Source organism: Pelophylax lessonae (assembly GCF_965119305.1).
Source record: "Pelophylax lessonae genome assembly, chromosome: 1".
NCBI lineage: Eukaryota > Metazoa > Chordata > Amphibia > Anura > Ranidae > Pelophylax > Pelophylax lessonae.
The window spans coordinates 303,080,840-303,105,195 of NC_138768.1; the positions used below are offsets into that span (position 1 = coordinate 303,080,840).

The window sequence follows — 24,356 nt, forward strand, 5'->3', positions numbered from 1 at the left end:
TGATTCTCCCATTAAGTAGAAATTCGTTTGTTTTTCAAAAAAATTTCAATATGCCCGATCACTTAAATTCAATGGCTGCAGGAAAACCTGCCATTGCCACGGCCCACTAATGATGCAAAATTCGAACGAAAATTCTCAATAACTATTTTGGAAAGAAAATTCATTCAGAATGTATTGAATGATTGTATGGTCAGTATAAAGCTCCAAAGATAAAACAAAAAGCGTACAACTGTTTTACTTGTATGACAAAACTTTGCAATCCTGTGTTTTTGCTCTGACCACTACAATCCTTGTAGTGGTCAAAATCGTGCAGCGGTGTGACGTCAGCAAAGGTGGGAATGTAAGTATCTTATTATATATGGGATATTACCAGAGCCCCTCCCTTTTTGTATGGCCCCTATGTATTCATGCTTAATGGCTCTTGGGATGGAGGAGTTATCTCCCCCTCCTTCCCTCCGTTTTTGACAAATTAATATTGTCATCTTTTTATATTTATTTTCATGAATTTTTATTTTTTTTTAATTATTTGCTACTGATCGTTTGGATATAAGTGTGTACACCCCACTTAGATGTGTTTAGGTTTCTAACACGTCCGGGGAAACATATACTTATATTTCTCATTTGTTTATATAGTGGGCACCTGTCGTTATTTTGGGATCCCAATCACACATTCCGTGGTCCTACAGGAAGTTTTGGGATCAGTATGACTGATGATGTCCTGGTTATCCTTGGAGATACATGCTTTTTGGCCAAACAACACTATATTGCTTTATTGAGGAAGGATTTTGTGTTTTTTTCTCTCCTTGTGGTCAGTGGCAGTATTGCAACTGCACATGTTTGTAATGTAATCTCACGTGTCTATATGTAAATATATAAATCATGTAACTTTGTTATTCTCCATTATAGAGATGGGAACAGTCCCTGATGAAGAATAGAACTACAAGTTCATATCACACTTTGAAACGCGTTGGATCTTCCCTTCACTTGGGGTTTATTGTATCATGTCATTTGCTGTAATGATTGTTACATCAAGAGCTCATGCTCTACTACCTTTTATCATATGTTGTTTGTGATTATGTTAAATAAAATTTTGATTGATTTTATATTATCATTTCGTTTTCATTACCCTTAAAATCCCACCTAGGAGGAGAAATTTTTCTACAAATCTTGTGCAATTATGGGATGGTGGCAATTATTACCTCACATGGGTTGAGATATGTATTTATTTATTTCATTTTGGATCTGTTGGTGGAGGACTGATTTTTTTTTTTTTCACAGATGTGGATGGACTTTATTGTTTGTAATAATTGATGATTTATTCACAATATTATTTTTGTATTTCACTTATAAAGATATTTATGAGTGTTTCACTATTAATTTATTTTTATTTTGCATTGCAAGAATATTTTGGATTTAGGCACTGCCAATATTTTTTTGTTTTATATGCTACGAAAAAATGCAGACATGCTACATTTTATCACAACGCGCTGAACAGAATCACATGGCACTGTATAGCAGTTCAGCGCATCCCGCTTCTGTACAATGACATGAAGTGTACTTTTATACACTTCAAATAAAGTTTGCACAAATACAAAAAAAAAAAAAGGAAGCGGTTTGTGATGCGCTGAATTGCTCCCCACACTGCCCCCTACCGCAGTCGGGAACAGGGGTAAAGCGCTCCAGCAGCTGTCTGTTCCTGTGTGAATGCAGCTTCAGGTATGATATGAGCTCACAATTATCTCTAGCTCTAAACCCTGCTTTAGCTTACCACTCTATCCAGTTTTTGAACTTGATCTTAAAATAATTTGGCTTCAGCGATGTGCATCCCCCCATGGAATTCCTTTGATTATTACAATTTGCCAATTTTTGTACTGAACTTAGCTCAGTGGCTTAGGTAAATAAGAACCATTGCTTCACTGCAATATTCATATATTACATTTCATAAATCAAGATTGAAGTTTCTTTTTAATGCCCAGGATAGCAAACACCTACCCATCAAATCCTTACAGCAAGACCAAACAGAATCTTACCAGTCTTGTTGCCATGGTAGTTTCTCACTATTCTAATTGCAGCTGGCTTCAGTGGCAAAAGAAATTCACGTACATTTTGCTAAACGTAAATTGTGAAAAAAAATTGTTACATTTAGATATAGGCAAAGCATTCCATAATACCAGAATTATACATGAATAAAAAGAAAGAAAAGGGGGTTGGACATAGATAAATCATATGCCAAAATCTGCATTGTCACAGATTATTGTGGGGTTCAATTTGATTGATAATGTATAACTGGGGTAACCTGTTATCTACGGTGAAAAACAACATGAAATGTAACCATTTATGTAAACCCCCAGGGAACACCACACTCCAACTAATAACATATAAAAAATTATAGTCTAGAATAAAAAAAAGAAAATTGGCATACAGCCTGGATGTATATCCATATAAATGTACATATAAAAACATCAAGCCTGTGCCTTATCTACTTGCCACCTTGGGCAATCTTGACATTTCTCAAATACATGTTAAAATTAGCATTTTTTTTTGCTAGAAAATTACTAAGAACCCCTAAGTGTTATATATTTTCTAAAACCAAAGGCCCTGAAGAATAAAAAAGTGGCTGTTGAAATTGTGTGTGTCATGTGATACTTGCACACCTGTTTATCAAACACAAATTTTCATGAAGGTAAAATGAACATAAGGAACACATGATTAATAGGGATGGAGACTCTATGGCACGAGTCTCATTTAAAGTCCCATTTCCCATATCTTTCCCTTTCTTCTGCTTCCTCTTCCCTCCCCCTTTTTTCCTTATTCCCATTCAATAAACACAAATTTTCAGGAAAAAATACACTTAAATGAATTTTAGTGCGCAAACAATTTTTCAGTAAAATTTAAAAGATTATGTTGCTAGAAAATTACTCAGAACCTCCAAACATTATACATTTTTTTAAGTGGAGACCCTAGAGAATAAAATGGCGTTCACTGCAATATTTGATGTCACACCGTATTTGCGCAGTGGTCTTTCAAATGCAATTTTTTTTGGAATAAAGACACTTTTTTTTTTTAATAAAAAAAAAAAAAGTATAGTTAGCCCAATTTTTTTGTATAATGGGAAAGATGTTACACCAAGTAAATAGATACCTAACATGTCATGTTTTAAAATTGCGCAAGCTTGTAAAGGGAAGGACAAACTACCGTACCTAAAATTATTCATAGGTGACGCTTTAAAAGCCTTTATGGGCCACCAGTTTAGAGGTAAATGTGAACTGTCCCCTCTCCCCCATGTCTAGAATTAGACATGTTACTACCATATGGCAATAAGGCAATATATAAGTACAGAGCAAGAGGCAGGTTCTCACAAAACCCAAACAGCCGGTAGCAGATGAGGGTCAAACGACCATAGGTTATTAAAGTCACTATAGGTGTGCAGCAGAAACAGATCTAAGACCGAAGTTCTAAATGTCTCTTTTCAAGCACAAGCAGCAGCCAAGAGATTTCTCCTCGCTGTGGGATGGGAAAGAGAGCACAAAGTTCACACGAAACCACCCCCAGTGGATGAAATTAACACCACGTCTCACAGCATTAAACCTTTTCATTGCAAAACTGGCAAAAACAGGGAATAAAGACACCCAGCTACCAAAGTAACGGAGATAGATAACCATGCTCAGCACAACCAGTCTACTTACTGAGTGAATCTTCATAGACAGGGAAAGTGCTGAGGCAATGCCGACAACTCAGAACCTCCGCAGCCAACTTTACCCAGAGCGAAATTTGGAAAGTGCCCTACACAGACTTTCACTTCCAAACTAGTCCAAGGGTCCAGATGCAGTACTTCAAAAGCCAGGCTGAGGGTGACCATGGCGGAAAGCTGCAATCGATGCCCCAGCAGCAATGCAAAGAAATTATTCATTTAAGGAAAACAAAGATACTACTAAAGCCCAGTACACACGCACCGATTGTTGGCCATAAATATTCGGCCGACGACCGCCGATTGTAGGCTTGTTAGTATGATGCTTCCGACAGCCGACATCGCATTTTTCGGCCGAACAGAATCTGTCGTGCAGGCATTAAAATTTTTGTTGGCCAACACCAGAACGGCCGATTGTTCGCCAGTCAGTACAGATTTCGGCCGACAGACAGCAGATTAGCAAGACTGGGCATGCTCAGAAAAGAAAAGACAAGGAAAGTTAACCATCACATGACATCACTTCTGCAGTCGGCTGTTGTTGGCCGACAAAATTCGTGTGCAGTCTTTTGCAGTTTTCAACAGACACGACAGCCCTGGACAAAAGACGGCCGATCGTTCGGCCGACGATCAGTACGTGTGTACGGGGCTTTAGTCTTAACACAGCAGAGCTGTAAAAAGGATGTCCACTCTCCTAGAACACTAGGAAAAAAACTGAAGCATGCTGGTGGTGGGAGCTGTTATTCTTGGCTAGCTAGCGTACAGCTATTTTTGTTTGCTAGTGTCCAATCCTCTTGTAGGGGGCAGAATAATCCAAAAGTTTAAAGCGGTTTTAAACCCACAAGGAACTTTTCTTATACATTACAGCTTACTAATTTGTAGATGTGATGGCTGGACAATGGACAATGGACAAAAAAGATTAAAGAAAAGAAAATGTATTCAGTAACTCTCCTGTAACTGCTGAAATGTACAAAGGACATTATTAACCACTTCAGCCCCGGAAGATTTTACCCCCATAATGACCAGGCCATTTTTTGCAATACAGCACTGCGTTATTTTAACTGACAATTGCGTGGTCATACGACGCCCTACCCAAATAAAATCGATGTCCTTTTTTTCCCGAAAAAACTGAATTTTTGTAAAATCTTACCTGTAAAATTCCTTTCTCTGAGTCCTCCGACAGTCACCGCCTCTCCATATTCGTCACAATGGGGTAATTGACCTTTGCTCCGTAGGAGTAGCTAGGCAACAGATTATGTCAATATTAAAGCATATCCCACCCCCAGGGGGTGGTCCCCTCAGTCAATACCCTCCTGCTTCCTGTTCCATACCTCAGTTTCAGTAGAATAGCAGTAGAGTACATAAACAAACCCCAAAAGAGGGGCGGGGGCGGCGACTGTCGGAGGACTCAGAGAAAGGAATTTTACAGGTAAGATTTTACAAAAATTCCGTTTTCTCTTACGTCCTCCGACAGTCGCCGCCTCTCCATATTCGTCACAATGGGGACGTCCCAAAGCAGTGCAAGCATGAGGGGTGGGAAACGCAGCCGCGCCTAAGGCAACGCCGGACCCATATCAAAGAAAGAAACCTTACCAAAGGAAGGAAACCAGCTGGGTAGCATGAAAAAAAACTTTGCTCAACAGGAGTAACAACCCAGGAAGAACAAATAACCCAGGGATAAAAACATCCCAAACAGCCAAGGGCCCAAAAACAAGGGACCTTAAGGTACTGCCGCACTAAGAACCTTGCGGCCAAAGGAAGCATCTGCCGATGCCTGAACATCCACTTTGTAGAATTTTGAGAAAGTGTGAACGGACGACCAAGTCGCCCCCTTACACACCTGGGCCACAGAGGCCCGATGACGACAGGCCCAAGATGTACTCAGAGATCTGGTAGAGTGCGCCTTCGCAGGCATAGGAGGAACTTTCCCCTTCAAAGTATATGCCTGCTCAATGGTCTGTCTGATCCATTTGGCGATGGTAGAAGCCGACGCCGCCATGCCCTTCCGAGGTCCCTCAGGAAGGACAAAGAGAGAATCCATCTTGCGAAAGGATTTTGTCGAATTCAGGTAAACCCTGATCGCCCTAACAACATCCAAGGAATGTAAGGCCACCTCCTTCGGATGCTTAGGCTCCGCGCAAAGTGAAGGCAAGACAATGTCCTCATTGAGGTGAAATTCCGAAATCCTTTTCGGAAGAAAAGAAGGATTAGGTCGCAAGACCACCTTATCCAAGTGGAGTACCAGATACGGAGACCTGCAAGACAAAGCTGCCAGTTCCGAAACTCTGCGAGCCGAAGTGATCGCCACCAAAAAGGCGACCTTTTTGGACAACAGAGGCAACGAGATCTCCCTGATCTTTTCAAAAGGAGCATGTTGTAACACGGACAGAACGAGGTTCAAGTCCCACGGAGGCAAAGGCTCCCTCCGAGGAGGGACCAGGTGCCGCACCCCTTGAAAAAAGGTGCCAACCAGAGAATTAGACGCCACAGGGCGTTGAAAAAGAACGGCCAGAGCAGAAATCTGACCCTTAATCGTGGCCAACGCCAAACGCTGGTCCACGCCCGTTTGAAGGAAAGCCAACACTCTCGAAACAGAGTATGAGCGAGGGGAATACCCCCTGGACTCACACCAGGCAAAATAGGCCTTCCAAGTACGGTAGTATATCCTCCCCGAAGAGGCCTTTCTAGCATTGATCAAAGTATGAATGACCTCCGGAGAGAGACCCCTATCCTTCAGGACCTCGGTTTCAACAGCCAGGCCGTCAAAGCCAGCGACTGTAAAGCAGGATGGAATATCGGTCCTTGAGACAGAAGATCTTCCCGAAGAGGCAGACGCCATGGAGCGTCGACCGCCAGATTCACGAGGTCTGCGTACCAAGACCGGCGGGGCCAGTCCGGCGCCACCAGAATCACCGTTTTTGGTTCCGAGGACAACCTGCGAAGGAACCGAGATAGCAACTGAATTGGTGGGAATGCATACATCAGCCGATACTGATGCCACAGAGCCACTAACGCGTCTGACGCGTCTGCCCGAGGATCGCGCGTCCTTGCCACGAACCTTCCCACCTTGTTGTTCAGACGAGACGCGAACAGGTCCACATCCAGAAAACCCCACTTCGCGCACAACATCTGGAAGACCTCCGGGTGGAGCGACCATTCCCCCTGATCCAGAGTCTGGCGGGTCTGATAATCCGCCTGCCAGTTCTCCACCCCCGGAATGTGAACTGCCGTTATCGCCGGGACGTGCGTCTCGGCCCAAGACAGAATGTCGGCTACTTCCCGAGCCGCTCGGGCACTCCTGGTGCCCCCTTGGTGGTTGATGTAGGCCACCGCCGTGGCATTGTCCGTCTGTACCCGAACCGGACAGCCCTGAAGCTTGTCCATCCAGCGTTGAAGGCAGAGATTTATCGCCCGCAATTCCAGAATGTTGATCGGAAGGGAGGATTCCTCCTCCGACCAAGTACCCTGGGTGGACAGAACGCCCAAAACACCACCCCAGCCCGACAGACTGGCATCCGTGGTGATCACCGTCCATGAAAGCGGACGAAAAGACTTGCCCCCCGACACCGCCGGGGACTGCAGCCACCACAGAAGATTCCTTCTTGTGTGAAGACTCAACGAGATCTGAAGATCCAGAGATTGTGGTCGCCCGTCCCACCTGGACAGGATCTCCGCCTGGAGACCCCTCGTGTGAAACTGGGCGAAGGGAATCACCTCGAAAGCCGAGACCATCAAACCTAAACACCTCATGCCCGTCCGGAGGGATGAGCACTGAACGTCCCGAAGGGACCTGACTTCGTCCTGAAGCGTTTTGAGCTTGTCTTCCGGTAGGAAGACTTTCGCCTGAACCGAATCCAGAATCATACCCAGATAGGGAAGACGAACCGACGGGCACAGCATAGATTTTGGGAAGTTTATCGTCCAACCAAACTCTTGCAGAGTCTGCATCGTGACGGACAGATCCTTCACCAGACCCTGACTGGTCGAACCAGAATGTCGTCCAGATACCCCAGGATTGAGATACCCTGGGCTCTCAGTAAGGCCAGAACCGGTGCAAGCACCTTGGTAAATACCCGCGGAGCCGAAGCGAGACCGAAGGGTAACGCCACGAACTGATAATGATTCTCCGCAACGGCGAATCGAAGGTACCTCTGGTGACCCTCGAAAATGGGGATGTGTAGGTATGCATCTTTCAAGTCGATGGAGGCCATGAATTCTCCCGGAACTAGAGCAGCCACCACCGAGCGCAGGGATTCCATGCGGAACTTGCGAACCCGCACAAAGCGGTTCAGAGCTTTCAAGTCCAGAATTGGACGTACCTTGCCCTCCTTTCTGGGCACAGTGAACAGATTTGAATAAAACCCCCGAAATCTGTCCCGATGAGGCACCGGAACCACCACTCCCTGAGCCCGCAGGTCCTGCACCGCCAGGTGCAGATCCCGCAAACGCTCCGGAGACAGTTGAAGGTTTGAGGGAAAAAACCTGTTCGCCGGCCGAGATAGGAACTCGATATTGTACCCGGACCGAACGATCTCCTGAACCCACCTGTCCCGAACGCGGGCCAGCCAGGGTTGAAGAAAACTGAGCAAACGTCCCCCCACCCCAGAACTGGGTGAGGGCGTCCCTTCAGGCCGCGTTGTTATGGGCAGCGGACCCAGACTGGCCGGACTTCTGCTTACCTGCCCACAGTTTCTTTTGGGAGCCCTGACCCTTGAAGGGCTTGCCCTTATAGTGCGATCGAAAGGCACGAAAGGACCCCTGAGGGGGCCTAAACGAAGCATGCTTCTTACCTTGAGCGCCCTTAGCCTTGTAAGATTGGGGCAAGAGGGTGCTCTTACCCCCAGAGATCCCCTTAATCAGCGTATCCAGTGAGTCGCCAAAAAGGCGAGATCCCGTATAGGGCAAATTAGCCAAAGTCTTGCGAGACGATTGGTCCACAGACCAACATTTTAGCCAAATCAAACGGCGTGTCAACACCGCCACGCTGTGCACACGTGCAGCTAAAGGAATTACATCTAATTCCGCATCACACAAATACATGACACCCTGATGGATCTGATCCACCATTGCCAATGTCGTCGGCGGGGCGGAATCAGCCACCAGGACGCGCCTGAGCACTTGCGTCCAATCCGCGACAGCTTGAGCTGCCATAAGGGAAGCAAAAATAGGTTTTAGCATGGAACCGGTAACCGAGTAAGTATGACGGGCAAGAGACTCCAGTCTCCTGTCCGTAGGTTCCCGGAACACCGGGGTATCCTCTGCCGGAATCGCAGTGGATTTATTCAAAACCGCCACTGCGTGATCCACCGGAGGTGGAACACACCAGCGTTCATCAGTGGCGGGCGTGAAGGGATAACGCAGCTTGAACCTACTTGGTACAGCAAAAGGCTTTTTTAGATTGCGCCATTGTTCACTAACAGCGCGCTGAAAATCCTCAGTGCAAGGAAAAACCTGCGATGTTTTGCGTCTCCGCTGTGTCCCACAAGAGGCCAGAACGGCAGGCGGACACGGTTCATCCTGTAAATGCAACGTTTGTTTGATAGAAGCAACCAATTCATCCATGAGTGCAAGCTCTTCGGACGAGCCAGAGGGAGAATCATCAACCCCCTCAACCTCTGCATCCCCCCCCGACCCTGCAAAGTCCAGGGACGAACGGGACCCCGATAAGGGGACCCCAGCCATAGCAGCTCCAGCACCTTCGCCCTCTGAATCAGAGGAAATTGAAACTCTGGGCTGTTTAGTGGATTGAGCAGCCACAAGCATCTGCACCTGAGCAGCCAGGTTAGCCACAACTGTGGCCAAATCGCCCCCCTCAGGGGAAACAGCAACAGCCCCTTGGCCTCCCAGTAAAGCGGGAGGAAATTTGCTTTCCTGAGAATCCATGCCCCCAGAAATGTGCAGGAGAAAAAAGGGTAACTGTCCCTTTAAAAGCGAGGCGAGCGCAGCCCACCCCACCGCTCACACACACCAGCACAAGTCGACCCCCCCCCCAGGGAAAACTACAAACTCAGGCAAGGAACACAGGACTAAAGAGGATAAAAACCTGGAGAGATCACTGCTGCTGCTGTATCGATCGGTGTGCCCAGGGAAAAGGAAGTGATGCAACAGAAGCCGCTCCTATAAAGCCTATGGAAGGCTACAAAAAATGGCCGCCGGGGGAGGAGGTAAATGCAGTGCTACATGAGGCCGGAGCGATCGCCGCCAAAATGGCGGCGCTTTGCGCCAAAACGCCGCTCCCAGCATATAGAAGAAGCCCTCATATGCCTGCAGTTATCAATAAAATGGCGGGCCGCAGCAGCGGCCGCCGCATGTTGCACAAAACATGTACCACAGCATGCCCCACAACATATAGCATGTCACACAGAGAAATCACACAGTTAGTAACACAGAACAGTGTATCACAGCCCCCTCCTTGCAGCCCACAGCAGCATCCAGACAGGGAGCCTCATAGTGTGAATAGACATGCAGGGTTACACAGTCCCAGACTGACACCCACTAAACAGACAGGTCCCCACACAGAGTACACTTACCTTCTGAATGGCGTGGGGAACCTGCACAAGCGATCAAGCCACTGCACATGGGACAGGGAGAGTCGCAGCCAGGACGCAGCAGCACAGCGGTACGAAACCGCATGGCGTCCAGTGAGGTAGCCACCTCACCACAGCATCCCTGCAGTGAACAGGGATGGGTCGTTCACCAATGCCAGGAAAAATACCTGACTGAACGCTCGATGGCAGGCTGCGACTAGGGGGGCCAGCCCGAGACCCAGCCCGCACGATCCTCTTCATCAGAAGAACTAACTAATGCTGACAAAAGTAACAGCTAAGTAAAGAGAGAGAAAAAAACTCAAATAAAATCAAAAAGAAGATAAAGGCTGAGACAAAATGCCCCAGCACAGAAACAGCCAGCTAACTCCTGAAAGCTAGACAATGAAACCGAGGTATGGAACAGGAAGCAGGAGGGTATAGACTGAGGGGACCACCCCCTGGGGGTGGGATATGCTAAAAGCTTTAATATTGACATATTCTGTTGCCTAGCTACTCCTACGGAGCAATGGTCAATTACCCCATTGTGACGAATATGGAGAGGCGGTGACTGTCGGAGGATGTAAGAGAAATAGAGCTTTCTTTTGGTGGTATTTGATCACACCCAGTTTTTTTTTTTTTTTGCGCTATAAACAAAAAAAATAGCGACAATTTTGAATATATTATATATATATATATATATTACTTTCTGCTATAAAACACAGCCAATAACATTTTTAAAAAAAAAATCTAATTTCTTCATCAATCTGGGCCAATATGTATTCGGCTACATATTTTTGGTAAAAAAAAAATCCCAATAAGCTGATTGATTGGTTTGAGCAAACGTTATCGTGACTACAAACTATGGGGTATTTTTATATATTTATTTTTTAACTAGTAAAGGCAGCGATCAGCAATTTTTAGCGGGACTACGACACTGCGGCAGACAAATTGGACAGCTAACTGACACTTGACACTTTTTTTTGGAACCGGTGACATTATTACAGTGATCAGTGCTGAAAATATGCACTGTTACTGATTAATGACACTGGCAGAGAAGTAGTTAACATCATGGTCGCTCAAAGGGTTAAGTGTGCTCCTAGGTGGTGTTTGCTAACTGTGGGGGGATGGTCTGAATGGATGAAGACCGAGATTGGTGTTCCTGCTAAGCAGAAACACAAGATCTCTAAATTCTTCCCTGTCAAAATGGCGATCTGCCTTGTTTACATAGTCATAGGCAGATCACCGTTCTGTCTCTCTAGGGAACGATCGCGGGTGGCAGGCGGACATCGGGTCCGCTGGACCCGTTAATTGACATCCCTGTTAGCCAATTACGGTACGATTGTGCCTCCGGCGTTGCGATAATGCCATCTAGTGGCTACTGCACAAAATGACGTACAGATACCTGATTTTGCACAATAGAGACGACCTGCCGAAGTAAATGTTTAAAATTCTTGGACCACTACTGAGAAAAATACTGTATGTTGGCAAATGTATAAATAAACTCTGCTTTCTTTAATTTCGTAGATTTTTCTCCAGTTTGACATGCAAACCATGCTTCCAAGCAAAAGTGGTGGTGACAAATAGCACTTCCAAAAAAGAAAAAACAAAAAAAAAAAAATTGAGCTTCAGCAGGCATATGAGAATTAAATAGAATATATAGATATATATGCAAATAAATACCACTAAAAAGGCTAAATGAGTAGACAATGACATTGTGATCCGCTGTGCTTAGGAACTGCAGGTAAATAAAACCTGAATCAAATATATATATATATATATATATATATATATATATATATATATATATATATATATATCTCCCCACACACACAGTATTGTTTAGACAAATCTGCTGATAAACTTACTTCAGTTACATTGAACGGTGCCCCCCTCAGCTTAATAGTATATGGAGTTGTAGGCTCATTTTGAACAGCTGTTTTCTGTGGGGAAAAAAATGAATTTATAATTATGTCCGTATTGCAACAAAATGCAACATCTTCAGCAGTTTAAACCAGAATGAATGATTGAGAAAAACATTAACAATGTACAGCTTAAAGAAAATTTCAGTGTTTGGGGGAAACAAAAACACAGAGAAAACATACAAAATCTATACCGATAACATCCATTGTGGGAATCAGCCTAAAGCGGGCCATACACGGATCAAAATTCAGCCGCTTCAGCAAAGACCGGCCGAATTTCGTTCCATGTGTAGGCACCCTGGTTGTACACAAGACAATCTACCGATTGACTTGTGCACAACCAACCTTTTGGGTTTTACACAATCTAAAAGTGTCACCGGCTTTAGCCGGCAGCACTGATCATTGTATTCTAACGGAGGGGAAGACTCCCCACCATGAGATTACAATGGTACTTCAGGAGGATTCACCATCCACATCTAATGTGTGAGAATGTGTGGGGAATCAGATCTTTTTTTTTTTCCATCCAACCCGCTGGTTGAACAAAAACTGATGAATGTATAGCCTGCCTAAGCACTAGTGCTACTGCATAATCATGCATTTTTCAGTGTATTTTTGTAGTGCATTTTTGATGCGTGTTTATGCTTAATGCGTTTTATGTAGGAGGGACAGGTTGTTAAACACAAGACCCTGCCAAAAACGCACCAAAACAACATACTTACAGGTGCTGGAAACGTTCAGACTTGCAAGTGTAGTCAGATGAAGGAAAAGTTCAAAAAAAGGTAAATAGTGGCTCTCACACAACAGTTTCCCTCGACGGCTAACCAACAGTAGCTCAAACCATAGAGATACAGAGAGCAGTGCCAGACCAAAATCAGATAAAAAGAGTCCAAGATAATTTGAATAATTAAGGGAAAAAAAAAAGGCATATAAAAAACAATACGTCAAGCTTACCATGTGCAGAAGCAAACATGCATTTGCTGCATGCATAAACATACGACAAATGAGTTAAAACACACGGTACAAAATGTGCAAACCAAAGCTCGTCAAAATGCTCCAATGAGCTACTTTACTGTGCGTAGGGAAACCATTGAAATCAACGGGCTGCCCTATGCATTTTGTAGGAAAAAACACAACAAAAAATGTGCGCTCCCAGTATGTTAGGTGTGTATAGGCCTGAAAAGGGAAATTGTGTGTTTACACCCTCCACCTCCCTGAGCTGGATTATGAGAACAACGACAGCGAAGTGTCTCTCCCCACAAGTTCTTGTATACAGCTGGCCATACACTATGCAATCTGATTTCCTTTAGCTTTACCAAAACTTTGTAATAGGGAGGACCCACCTAAACAATCTATTCAATTTGTATCAAATCAGGCCAATCCTTGCACTAAATAGCTGATGGTAAATCTGAAGGAGATTGTACAATCAGATTGTACTGTGTATGGCAACCTTACTCACATTCCGCCAGCCGTATGCATATATGCGGCCTGTTGTGCATTGCAGCACTATAGCAGTCGCAATAGAAATCACATTAGTGTGAACGAGGCCTTAAATTCAAGAATGCTTGAAAGCTATTTTCCACATACCTCTTTCTTCGTGGATTTGCTGATTAGCGAAGCTTCTAGACTTTTTCTCTTATCGCTTGGTATATTCTGATCCATTTCTTTGTTACTGTCATTTTGTTCTGCCTCGCTTTTTCCAGATGAGGCATCTGATACTACCTTAGACTTAAGGTATTCCATGTCAGAAACTTCAGACTGTAATGCAAGATTCCCATCTATTGATAAACAGTGAAACATAAATTTTATTTCTAACTCAGTAAAAATGCATTACCAAAATATGACAAGGCATAAAGACAGTAATCAACCACATTTTAAACAATCTAAAACAGACCTATTCTGTATATCCAAATGTTTGTGGGAGCCTGACCAACACACCTATACAAGCTTGTTGGGCATTCTGTTCCAAAACTGCAGGTATTAATAAGCACCCCTTTGTGGCTTTACTGGCCTCCACTTATCTAAAGGTGGTATTCCACATGAATTTGGAGTGCGTCTGTGGGAATTTGTTCCCATTTAGCCAAACAAGCATTTGTGAGGTCAGGTACTGATGTTGGGCACAAAGACCTGGCTCAAAACTGGCATTCCAACTCATCTCAAAGGTGTTCAGTAGGGTCTGAGAACAAGGCTCTGTGCAGGTCAGCCAGGTTCCTTTGCAACAAACTGTTTATGGACAGGGACACAGTCATGTTGGACCAGAAAAGGGACCCCAAACTGACACTGCAAGCCTGAAAATGCACAAATGTCTACAATGTCTTTGTATGCAGTAGTATTGAAGTTGAACTCTAGGAACAAAAAAAGGAATTTTGACCTGTCTATAAATTCCATATCTTGGAGTACAGTACAAGACATGTACCTTTAGGTCATTGGACAAAGTCTTCAAAGTCTTGGAGGACACATATCCCCGATGCCTGGCCTATAACCCTACCCACTCCTTGAGTCCTCATTTTTGTAGCAAACAATGCAGAGTAAGCCAAGGAATGGAAGGGAAGGTTGCATGTGTCTTGTGCTATACTTGAGGATGTGGAATTTACAGTGAGATCAAAATTTCTCTTATGATAAAGTTATTCTAAAAGGAAAGAGGAAAGATTTTTTAAATAACATGTCATACACACCTGCTCTGCGCAATTGTTTTGCATGTCCATAGAATGCGAACCACTTAAATCATACAGAACACATGCAGAATATTGATACATCATCGAACGTTTCCAAACAATGAATAAGAAGGGTGGGCAACAATGAGGAAAAAAAGCTATGACGACAGGCTTAAACAACAAGGGTCAGAAAACCCAACCCCAGATTGCTGCAGCAAAAAGCTTCATCAGCAGCAGCTTGAACATCCATCTGGTAAAACTCTGAAAAAGTAGGAACAGAAGACCAGGTGCACTCGGCTATAGAGGCTTGATGATGAAATTCCAAAGAAACTCTCTCTGTTCTGGAATGAATGCTGAAAAGCAATAAGATTCCTTATTGGTTGTGCAATGGTGGACACAGCTTCCCTTGTGAGGTTCCGAGGATGGGATCCATCCATCTGGTAAATATATAGGCTCTGACTACATCCAGGCAATGTAGAGATTTACTTTGGATGCTTAGGGGCAGGGCATAAGAATGGTAGAACAAACGTCCTCATTGAGGAGGAATGCCAAATCCACCTTCAGTTGATAGGATGGCCTTAGGCGTAAGACAACCTTCTCATTGTAAAGTATGAGGAATGGTTCTTTCCAAGGACTGACAGTTCAGAAACACATTATGCAGACATGATGATAAAGTTTCCCAGGTGTTTATAGAGTGCTCTTAAAAGAGGGGATACTACGCCGTGGTAAATATGGCCTTGTCCCAACTCAGTTTATTTTCTCTATTTTCAATTTTTATTATGTATTTTTATGTAAATTTTGTACAGTGCCCCAACATTTTGGGAATTTGAATTATATGCAATTATTAGGGCTGCAACTAACGATTATTTTCAGAATCGATTAGTTTGCCGATTATTTTTCGATTAATCGACTAAAAGCCTCAAAAAAATGGTGTGGTGTATAATTAACTTAATATGCAAAGTTTTTTTTTTTAAACAGTTTATTCTTGAATATCTCTATGCAGTGGTAAATATAAATATCCAGCTATATGTTTAGGGAACAAAATATCGAATCTACTCTGGGAATAACAGACAGAAGAGATATATGTATTATTAGGGGTTGAATCTGGTACATGTCATCAGACTCAGGAGGTCAAAACTTTTATTAAAAAAAAAAAAATATGTAAAAAGACCTAAACCGCTGTTTGGCAGATTTTTAGACAAGCTTGCAATAAAATATTATGCATGACAGACTTTCTTGTCAAAGACAGACAGTTTTATTCAAGCTACCTGCGCTGGCTGTCACTTATGCTGGCCATACCCAAACACATTTTTCCTTTGAACATTTTTGCTTTAAGAACATTTGTTCGAATTTCTAATCGTTACTGGGGTCAAATCGGTATTAGTTTTCAACGACAGTGACGCGAAAATTTGAAGGAGCAGAATAGAAAACTTTTCTCAATCTAATTAATTTTCGGACACTGGTTTTCAGTCAGAAATGACATGCAAAATTGAATGTTAAAAGCAAGTGGAATTTTTGAACGACACTTGTCCATTCATTGAAAGAAATTTTGTACAAATATTATCGTAAAAAATTGAGAGATGTATAACCAGCATCCGACATTTAGTAGCAGCAGCATGGTTTTTTTAATCACTTGTCACGATGGTGTAAGAAAAAAATAAAATAGCCCTTTATAAAAAAAAAAATGGCAGATAATCACTACTATAAGGGTTTCCAGACATGAAGTGATTTGAAGGGTGGAGGGGGGGAATATAAACCTTTTATATGAAAGCAGTACTAAAGGCTGAGGCCTTTTTTTCGTGGATATAATAATTTTAAATATAATGCGCAATACTGGTAAATTTTTACTTTAAATATAATTGTAATGCCTCAAATTATCTGCAGTCTGCCTCCACGATCTCTGGACTCAGGTCCTGATTTTCCGTGCACAGAGCCCTTAAAGTGGTTGTAAGCAGCTCTGATTCTCCCCTTCTAGGGTCCCCCCGGCCAATGCTTGTGTCTCCTCCTGCCTTCAGAGTGCCCCTATAGCAAGCCGCAAAGTATAGTATAGATTGCCCCTATAGCAAGGTAAAAAAAACAGCTTCTTCCTTTTAAAATCACTCACTGGCTTCTTTCTCTTGCCCAGGACTACGTATCCCATGAGGCATTGCTCCTCACACATTCACAAGTTCTAAAGTTCTAAGGCTTTTACAAGACATGTACAGATGGTGTTCTGAGCTGTATGTGTGCTGCACTGTGTCTTCTGACATGTATGGATGGTGTACTGAGCTGTTTGTGTGCTGCACTGTATTTCCTGATCTGTAAACAAATAATGTATCCTGTATGAAGGCCAACTAATCAGCTGACCAACTAATAGATTACGAAAATAGTTGATAATCGACTATTGATAGTTTTGACTATAAATAGTTGATTAATTGACTATAAATCAACTATCGACAGTTGATTAATCGATTAGTTGTCGATTAATCGATTAGTTGTCGAATAATCGATTACCGTATATACTTGAGTATAAGCCGAGGCACCTAATTTTACCACCAAAAACTGGGAAAACGTATTGACTCGAGTATAAGCCTAGTGCGGGAAATGGTGCAGGAGATGCAGGGATTTGGGCATGACGTAGGAGATGCAGGGAAGCGGGCATGATGCAGGGCTGAGGGCATGTAGGGTCTTACTTACCCATCCCTGAGGCGTCTTACATTTAAAAATGGTGCCGCCCGGGGCCACACCACGTCATTGCGCATGCGCCGTTCGCCCGAGAATGGGCGAATGCGTACAGGCTTTCCCAACGTTCGGTCAGCCCCAGGGAGAACAGGTATGTGACTTGAGTATAAGCGGAGGGGGGCTTTTTCAGCATAAAAAAAAGTTAGCTTGTACTCGAGTATATATGGTAGTCATTTCGACCCTAGCAATTATTATTTACTTATAAAGAAGTTTATGTATTTATTCCTTGCCATCAGCTACTCGTTAAAATCATTTTCTGGGAAACAGATCTGTGCAAGTGTCACACGTTACAACCGATGTTTCTTCAGGGGGTACTATATGGCAGTGAAACAGTAGTTGTTCTCTAATTGGTGGGTTTTTGAGTGCCGCAATCAATGGATGTGTGCAGGTTGTGACCAGGTGAAGTCATACCCGCGTACAGAAGGATATGTGATGTAAGCATTTCACCACCCTCCTTCTGTAAACTACAAAGAGAAGGAAACATGACCGAGAGCCCTTTCTCTATAGGGGATAAAAAAAAGCAGCGCCTGGTCACACAAAGCAGAAGTTGATCTAATTAGGAGGCATAAAGGAATAGTTTGGGGGACCAGCAGTATGATAAAAAATAGGCTTAAAGTGGTTGTAAACCCTCTCATATATCCAGGCTGGCCTCAGGTGATACACAGAGATAAAACAAATCTTCCTACATAAGTTTTACTTGTTTATCCACAGTCTTATCTTCCCAAAACCCCTTCAAAAGGGCAGAATCGTATTAAAATCCTTCTTGTAGCATCACAGAGGAGGGGGTGGAGAGCTGCAGTTACACCACGAGAGAGGTGATTGGAAGAAAGGCACACACCCCCCTCCACAAAGCAAATAGAACCGAAGGAAGATTTCAGAGCTGTGTTCCGAATAGACAAGCTGTGTGCTGAGCTCCCTCCCCTGTCACAAATTCATCTCGTGTGTCAAGAAAACTTCTCAGAAGTGACTCATACTAATAACAGAACGACGAAGAACCAGGGAGAAACAACACTTAGAGCTTTGGAGACAGATAAGTAAACACTACAGATATATGTGCTTAGTTCAGATTTAATGACAAAAAGCCATGGATATTGTTTCTGTGACTGGCAAACAAATCAAATGGGATGCTCCACTGAGTTCAGTGGAGACGTGAGCTTGTAAAGTCTTGTTGAAGAAAAGCAAATTATCAGAGATCTAGTTGAAAATTATTGGTTTTGATTGGTACTGATTTTATAAGATCATAAAGATTAGTATAGTATTTGCAAACGCTATCTGTAAAGGAAAAACATCCTTAGGTCAGTTTGGTGGCAGAGGAGTGTGGGGTAGATTGGAAAATTGAGTTTATAGCACTAGCTGGCGAAGTCAATGCAGTACAGGAGGCTGGCGCATTTTCCTGCTCAGGAATACTCTTACCTGTCCTTGAATGCAACAAGCTGATCCCTGAATAGTACAGGTATTAATCACACCACAGCATCTATTTCTTAAAGGTTTGAGATCTTCTTGCTTCTCATCGTAATGTTTTAGAAATGGATGTTGTTGGATAAGTTATGACAATTACACACCTCAGGAGACCACAATACTGTACAGATATGATCCTACATTAGACTTGTTTCTTTAGAAGAATACTAGCAGTTTGATTACCAAGTTAAAAATTCAAGCAAAACGTGGTTCCATGGGATAAATAATTGAAGATTTGCAACTATAAAAAAACGTATATTCAAAATGTAAAGTAAAGTAGAGTATTTGTAATTCTGATGCCATTATTTCATGATGTAAAGTTTGCTTATTTCTTTATATTATTTCTAGGTTTTAGCAATTTCATAAAAGAGAAGTATCTTTGTAGGGTTATCCATACCCCTTGTTTGCGACTTACCTTTTTCTAACTCATCCTTATTCTCATCATCTGTCTCTTGCTCAGATTCAGAGTCAAAATTCAGGTAATCATCCCGTGAGAGGCTTTTCGCTTTCTCGGCTGTCTCCACTTTTGTATCATTAGTCCAGGTAGCCGTTTTGCTCCTGTTCTGATGCACTGTAAGAAACTCTTGGAAGCCACTGTCTTTTTCCAGCTGTAGACATCACAGTAAATATATTGTATCAGAAAACACATGAATTTATCAAACACTTTAATAAATACAGCTCAACAGAGCGAGTATCCATTTTCGTGGGAAAAACAATGCAAAAACTATGGTAGCGGATATACCGCCATGTACTTTGTATGAAACAAAGGAATCCTGAACTTCCTCTAGGACGGCATGTCTATTTGATCCTGGGAGAGTGAATTAATCACTCATCCCAGCTCCTACTGGGTCCCTGTTGTTTGCAGAATTGGGTAAGTCCTCTGTAATGGAGATTTTGCTTGAATGGACTGCTTCCCCTATCCATTTTCCCTCATTTGATGGGATTGTTGATACATGTATACCCCTTTTTACTTCTTATTTTTCAGCTTCTTGGGAGCCCTCCCCGTTATGTGCCAACCCCATTGTGGGTGATCCTTGTGAGATGTATGCCTGGGAGGGTATGACCTACCACTAACCCCCCCCCCCCCCCCCTTTCTCGGCACTACACTACAGCATCCTTTCATGAGGATCCACTCCCTCTATGCTCTCTACATGAGATCTCTTGGAGCACTCTGGGTTTGGTGGGTTCTTATTGGACCTCAAAACTACCGTATAAAACTTACAGCCCCTATCTCATTATGACCCCCTTGCCAGCTTTTTCTTGGGAGCCATGAACTTCTTTCTCTCTCCGGATCCCCCTGAGAGTTTTATCCTGATTCCTACAGACAGATTCAGGGTAAGTTACTAACTTATGCTGGGTTCTTGGGGCACCTTACTGGGAGGATACATGCATAGACAAATATCACTGTGACTGTAGACTTGCACTTATATTTGTTTCTAAGTTTTCTAACCATATGTTGATGTGGTAACTTGTTATGTTTATAACGTCAAAACCCATTGTTGATTGTTTGTATTGATTATCTTTAATCAGACATATTTGTGCCTCTTCCCCTGAAGAAGAAATTACAAAACTTCGAAACATGTCGGGAGCATCGTTTCCGAATCACCATCTACAGGCCACATATGCCATATTGTTGATTTGGTAACTGTAACACAGCACAGATCCTTGTACTTATTTGTCCAATGTATCAGTCTGTATGCTTTTTACGGGACCTGGAGTAAATGTGTACCCAGTTCCCTTTTTTTGCGCTTTTAAACTACTATGTACTAAATAAACGTTTGAATTTTATAATACCTTTTTCCTTTTTTGTGCGCATGCTGTATTAAACCCCATTAGGGGACCGATGTTTTCTTTGATATCCATTTTGTAGGGGGGACAGCATGACTCACTAATTATATATAAGTAGATAAGAGATAAGTAGCTGTAAGCAATTTAGTGAGCGATTTCTCATTCCCCAAAGCTAAGTCGATACTGGAGAGAGTACCTAGGCTGGCCTTAGACCAGGAGTATGCTCTAGTGGGGGGGGGAATATTTCTCCACATATCATACAAGTCAATTTTCATGGGTAAATGGCAAAAGGGGGTAGGGCCTGTGGACGTTTGTTGGGTCCCCATGTCTGTCCACGAGGGGATCCAGCAACAGGTTAAAAACTGCCAAATTTTGATGTCATTACGTACAAGATGGAATGAATTTGATAACTTTTTTTTATAGTCGTTTGATACTGAATAAAGCTACAACATTTTAACGAAATAATAATAATTTTAAAAATAATCCCAGAAATAAAACATGCTTCATGGTATTTAGCTACCAGAATTATTTTACAAGTCATGTGTCCACAGATAGCAGCCATCTTGGCCATGACGTATCCAATTTAGGGTGTGCCCCTATCCTCAATTGACTAATTCATTTGGAAGGATTGGGAAACAGGGATTTCGGGCAGAAGAGTTTTTTTTTAAAAAAAGATTTCTTTTATTCAACAAAAAAACTAAATATTTTAAAAGCTAGTACCAATACTTTAACATTACACTTTTGTGATACCCGGGAATTTACCTCAATCTTACTGTGCTTAACAGCCGACATACAAGCAGAGGAGATACGCTCCCTACATTTAAGCTCTGGTCCTTCCCAAGTTTGGTGAGCCGTGCTAGGGTGTCTGTTTGTGTTTGGAACTTTCGTACTGCATAGGGATCTATTGTATTGGGTGGCACTCTATGTATTTACCACTATGTTTGCTGCCTATGTTTGTTCTAAGTACGCTTTGCATGTACTCATCTTGGACCCTATGTGGCAACTGCCTATCTATATATAATCCTGGTCACCCCCCTACTATTATGGAGGAGGGTGGGCTGGATACCAAATTGACTACACACACATACTCACATATGTATATGAAAGCAAACCAATATACATGATATATATTTTACTATAGGGGTAGCCCATACACGAATGGGTAAACTCTGTATGTTGGAGTATAATCGTTTAGAAACGCATGGCACCTGTCCATTCTTACGGTCCAGAATGACTATATGTCTTTTCTTTTGCCCCTTTCAAAGCAGATAATCTATGGGCTCTATAGGCACTTACACACTCTTATAACAAGCATGAGGCACACTGAGTTTACCACTTTGGAACACTTGAGTTTATGGTTTAGCACTTTTATGGGCTCTCCCTTAAAGTGATATCATAGAATAAAAACGCCTACTATTCTGAGAAACATTGTTCTTCTGCTTTCATCCACTCAGATATGAGACATGGAGTGACTACCCTCACTACTATGTCACTATACATTGCCTTTTTTGAGCTTCCCAAAACGCACAGTCCTCCTCGTTAAAGAATTCTCTATGGAAATTGAGATATGTGCCTGATTACTATATGTACAGGTATGTATACATTTTTCTTGTCCATATACTAGGTATATAAACAGGATATATATGGTTATACTATAACTACAGCATGGATCCCCACATATACTCACTATTGGCAGCCTCCATTGTTTTTTTTTTTTTCCCCCTAAACCCCTCTAGTGTCTGAATGCAACCTAAGACCCAATGTTATATTGTGTTGATATTGCAAAAATAGAAGGACTTATCTGAGATGTGTAAGACGATTGTATGTAATTAAAAGGAGAGATAAAAGGAGAGATAAATGATATGCAATTGTAATTATAACACACTGAAAATGAGGTAACATATATATGTAATTTATCTAAACACTGTTATTTTTCACACAGACAAAAGAAATGATATGCTCCAGATGAAGCTTTTTTGTCTAAGAAAGCGAAACATGTCGAGCAAAGGTCATATGTTACATGGTGAATGTTAACTTATACTTTCAGTCGACCCCGCTGACCGGCACCATATTGCTTGGGTGTCCGTCGGCGGTTCTTCTGATATCAAGTGACACGTTTCCAAGAATTATATGACTATTAATGATCTTGTACTTTGAATTGTATATAAATTACTTGTATAAGTTCTATGCACTGAGATATTGTACAACATAGACCATTGTTGTGTGGTTTCACTGTGTCCTTAATACACAATTATCTGCCTGTATTTTTCTATGATTTTAAAATATTTAGTTTTTTGTTGAATAAAAGAAATCTTTTTTAAAAAAAACTCTTGTGCCCGAAATCCCTGTTTCCCAATCCTTCCAAATGAATATTTAGCTACCAGGAGTACAGCTTCTCTTACCATTTGCAAAGTAGCTGGAGATTAATTGTAGATTCCGACAATCACAAAAGGTAAAGCATACAACTGGGCCTGTAGAAAAATATATCTACCTTCTGGGTCAGTCTTAAAGACATTCCCATGGAACATATCAATGCACCAACACTGACAAACTGTGTGTGTAAGGTGCATGGCCATAGCAACCCAGCCATTGGGCACAGGGTTTACTCAGGTAATTAAAGATGGTCCTTAATCAAATAATTTTCTTGTTTACATACTATCTGGGCCTGCGATTGCGTTATGGACAAAGCACGCTCGAGGAGAGTGGCTAGCCCTTGCACATTCCCTGACAGAAATCAGCAGAGATCAGCCATTAGGTATAAGATATGAGTATTCAAAGGGTTTGTCTGCCTCTGGATGCATCAAAGATAGATAGTTACAAGAATCTAAATAATCATTCAAAACAAGGACTGAATATAGTCCAACCATGTAAAGCATAGAACAAAACAAAAATATATTTCAAGAAGTAACAACAGAGGCAATGAGGCATTGCCTACAGAATGCTTACATATATATTGAGGCAAAATGTGGAGCCAACTGCCTTCTATGCTCCATTATTTCAAGCATCTATGTAGAGTTAGAGACCGATAGGTGCTTTGGGGATGACACAGCTCATGGTGTTTGGTTCAAGTGACCGTGGGATAGCAGAGATAGGTGCACCTACAAGTAAATCTGCAGGACATGAGACGACTATCAAGTGTGCAGGGTACTAGATAGGTAGCATTCTATATGAGGAAATAAATCTTTGACTTATTGTCAGAAGATAATGCAAAAGAACTTGGTTCTCACTAAAAACCGTGATAGCATCAAGGGCAGCTAAAATGGTATGAAGCGTAAAAGAAACATCAGTCCATTGATGGAGGTAAGTTCTGTTGGAGAGGTGCCACACAGCCCTAAAGAAACAACATCTCAGCAGTTCCATATAGGTGACCGAGAACCATGAAAGGTTGCAACCCCGCTATGTGGGCTACATCAAGTGCTGGTGTCCAGGAGGTAGCAAACACATGGCAAAGGCTATCAAAGGCTATCAGCAGAATCCATGAGTACCTCATATGGAGGGTAAACCTCAGTGTAGGAGTACCTTAAGATGGGCATCATGAGAACCATAGCCAGACCTGGGATTGATCAGGGGTGGTAAAGAAGAGCACTTTACTGTCATCCACAACCTG

At 42.4% G+C, this 24,356-nt stretch overlaps 1 protein-coding gene across 1 annotated transcript in view; it reads right to left on the reverse strand.

Annotated features, from left to right (window-relative positions):
• RBM19 (RNA binding motif protein 19) overlaps positions 1-24,356 on the reverse strand; it is a 148,705-nt gene that overhangs the window by 110,536 nt on the left and 13,813 nt on the right. The window contains exons 5-8 of the mRNA XM_082253230.1: positions 19,377-19,569; positions 13,716-13,906; positions 12,078-12,152; positions 2,031-2,109 (exon numbers count right to left, since the gene is read on the reverse strand). Of these exons, the coding sequence (XP_082109356.1) occupies positions 2,031-2,109; positions 12,078-12,152; positions 13,716-13,906; positions 19,377-19,569 (538 nt within the window). The remainder of the gene's footprint in view (positions 1-2,030; positions 2,110-12,077; positions 12,153-13,715; positions 13,907-19,376; positions 19,570-24,356) is intronic.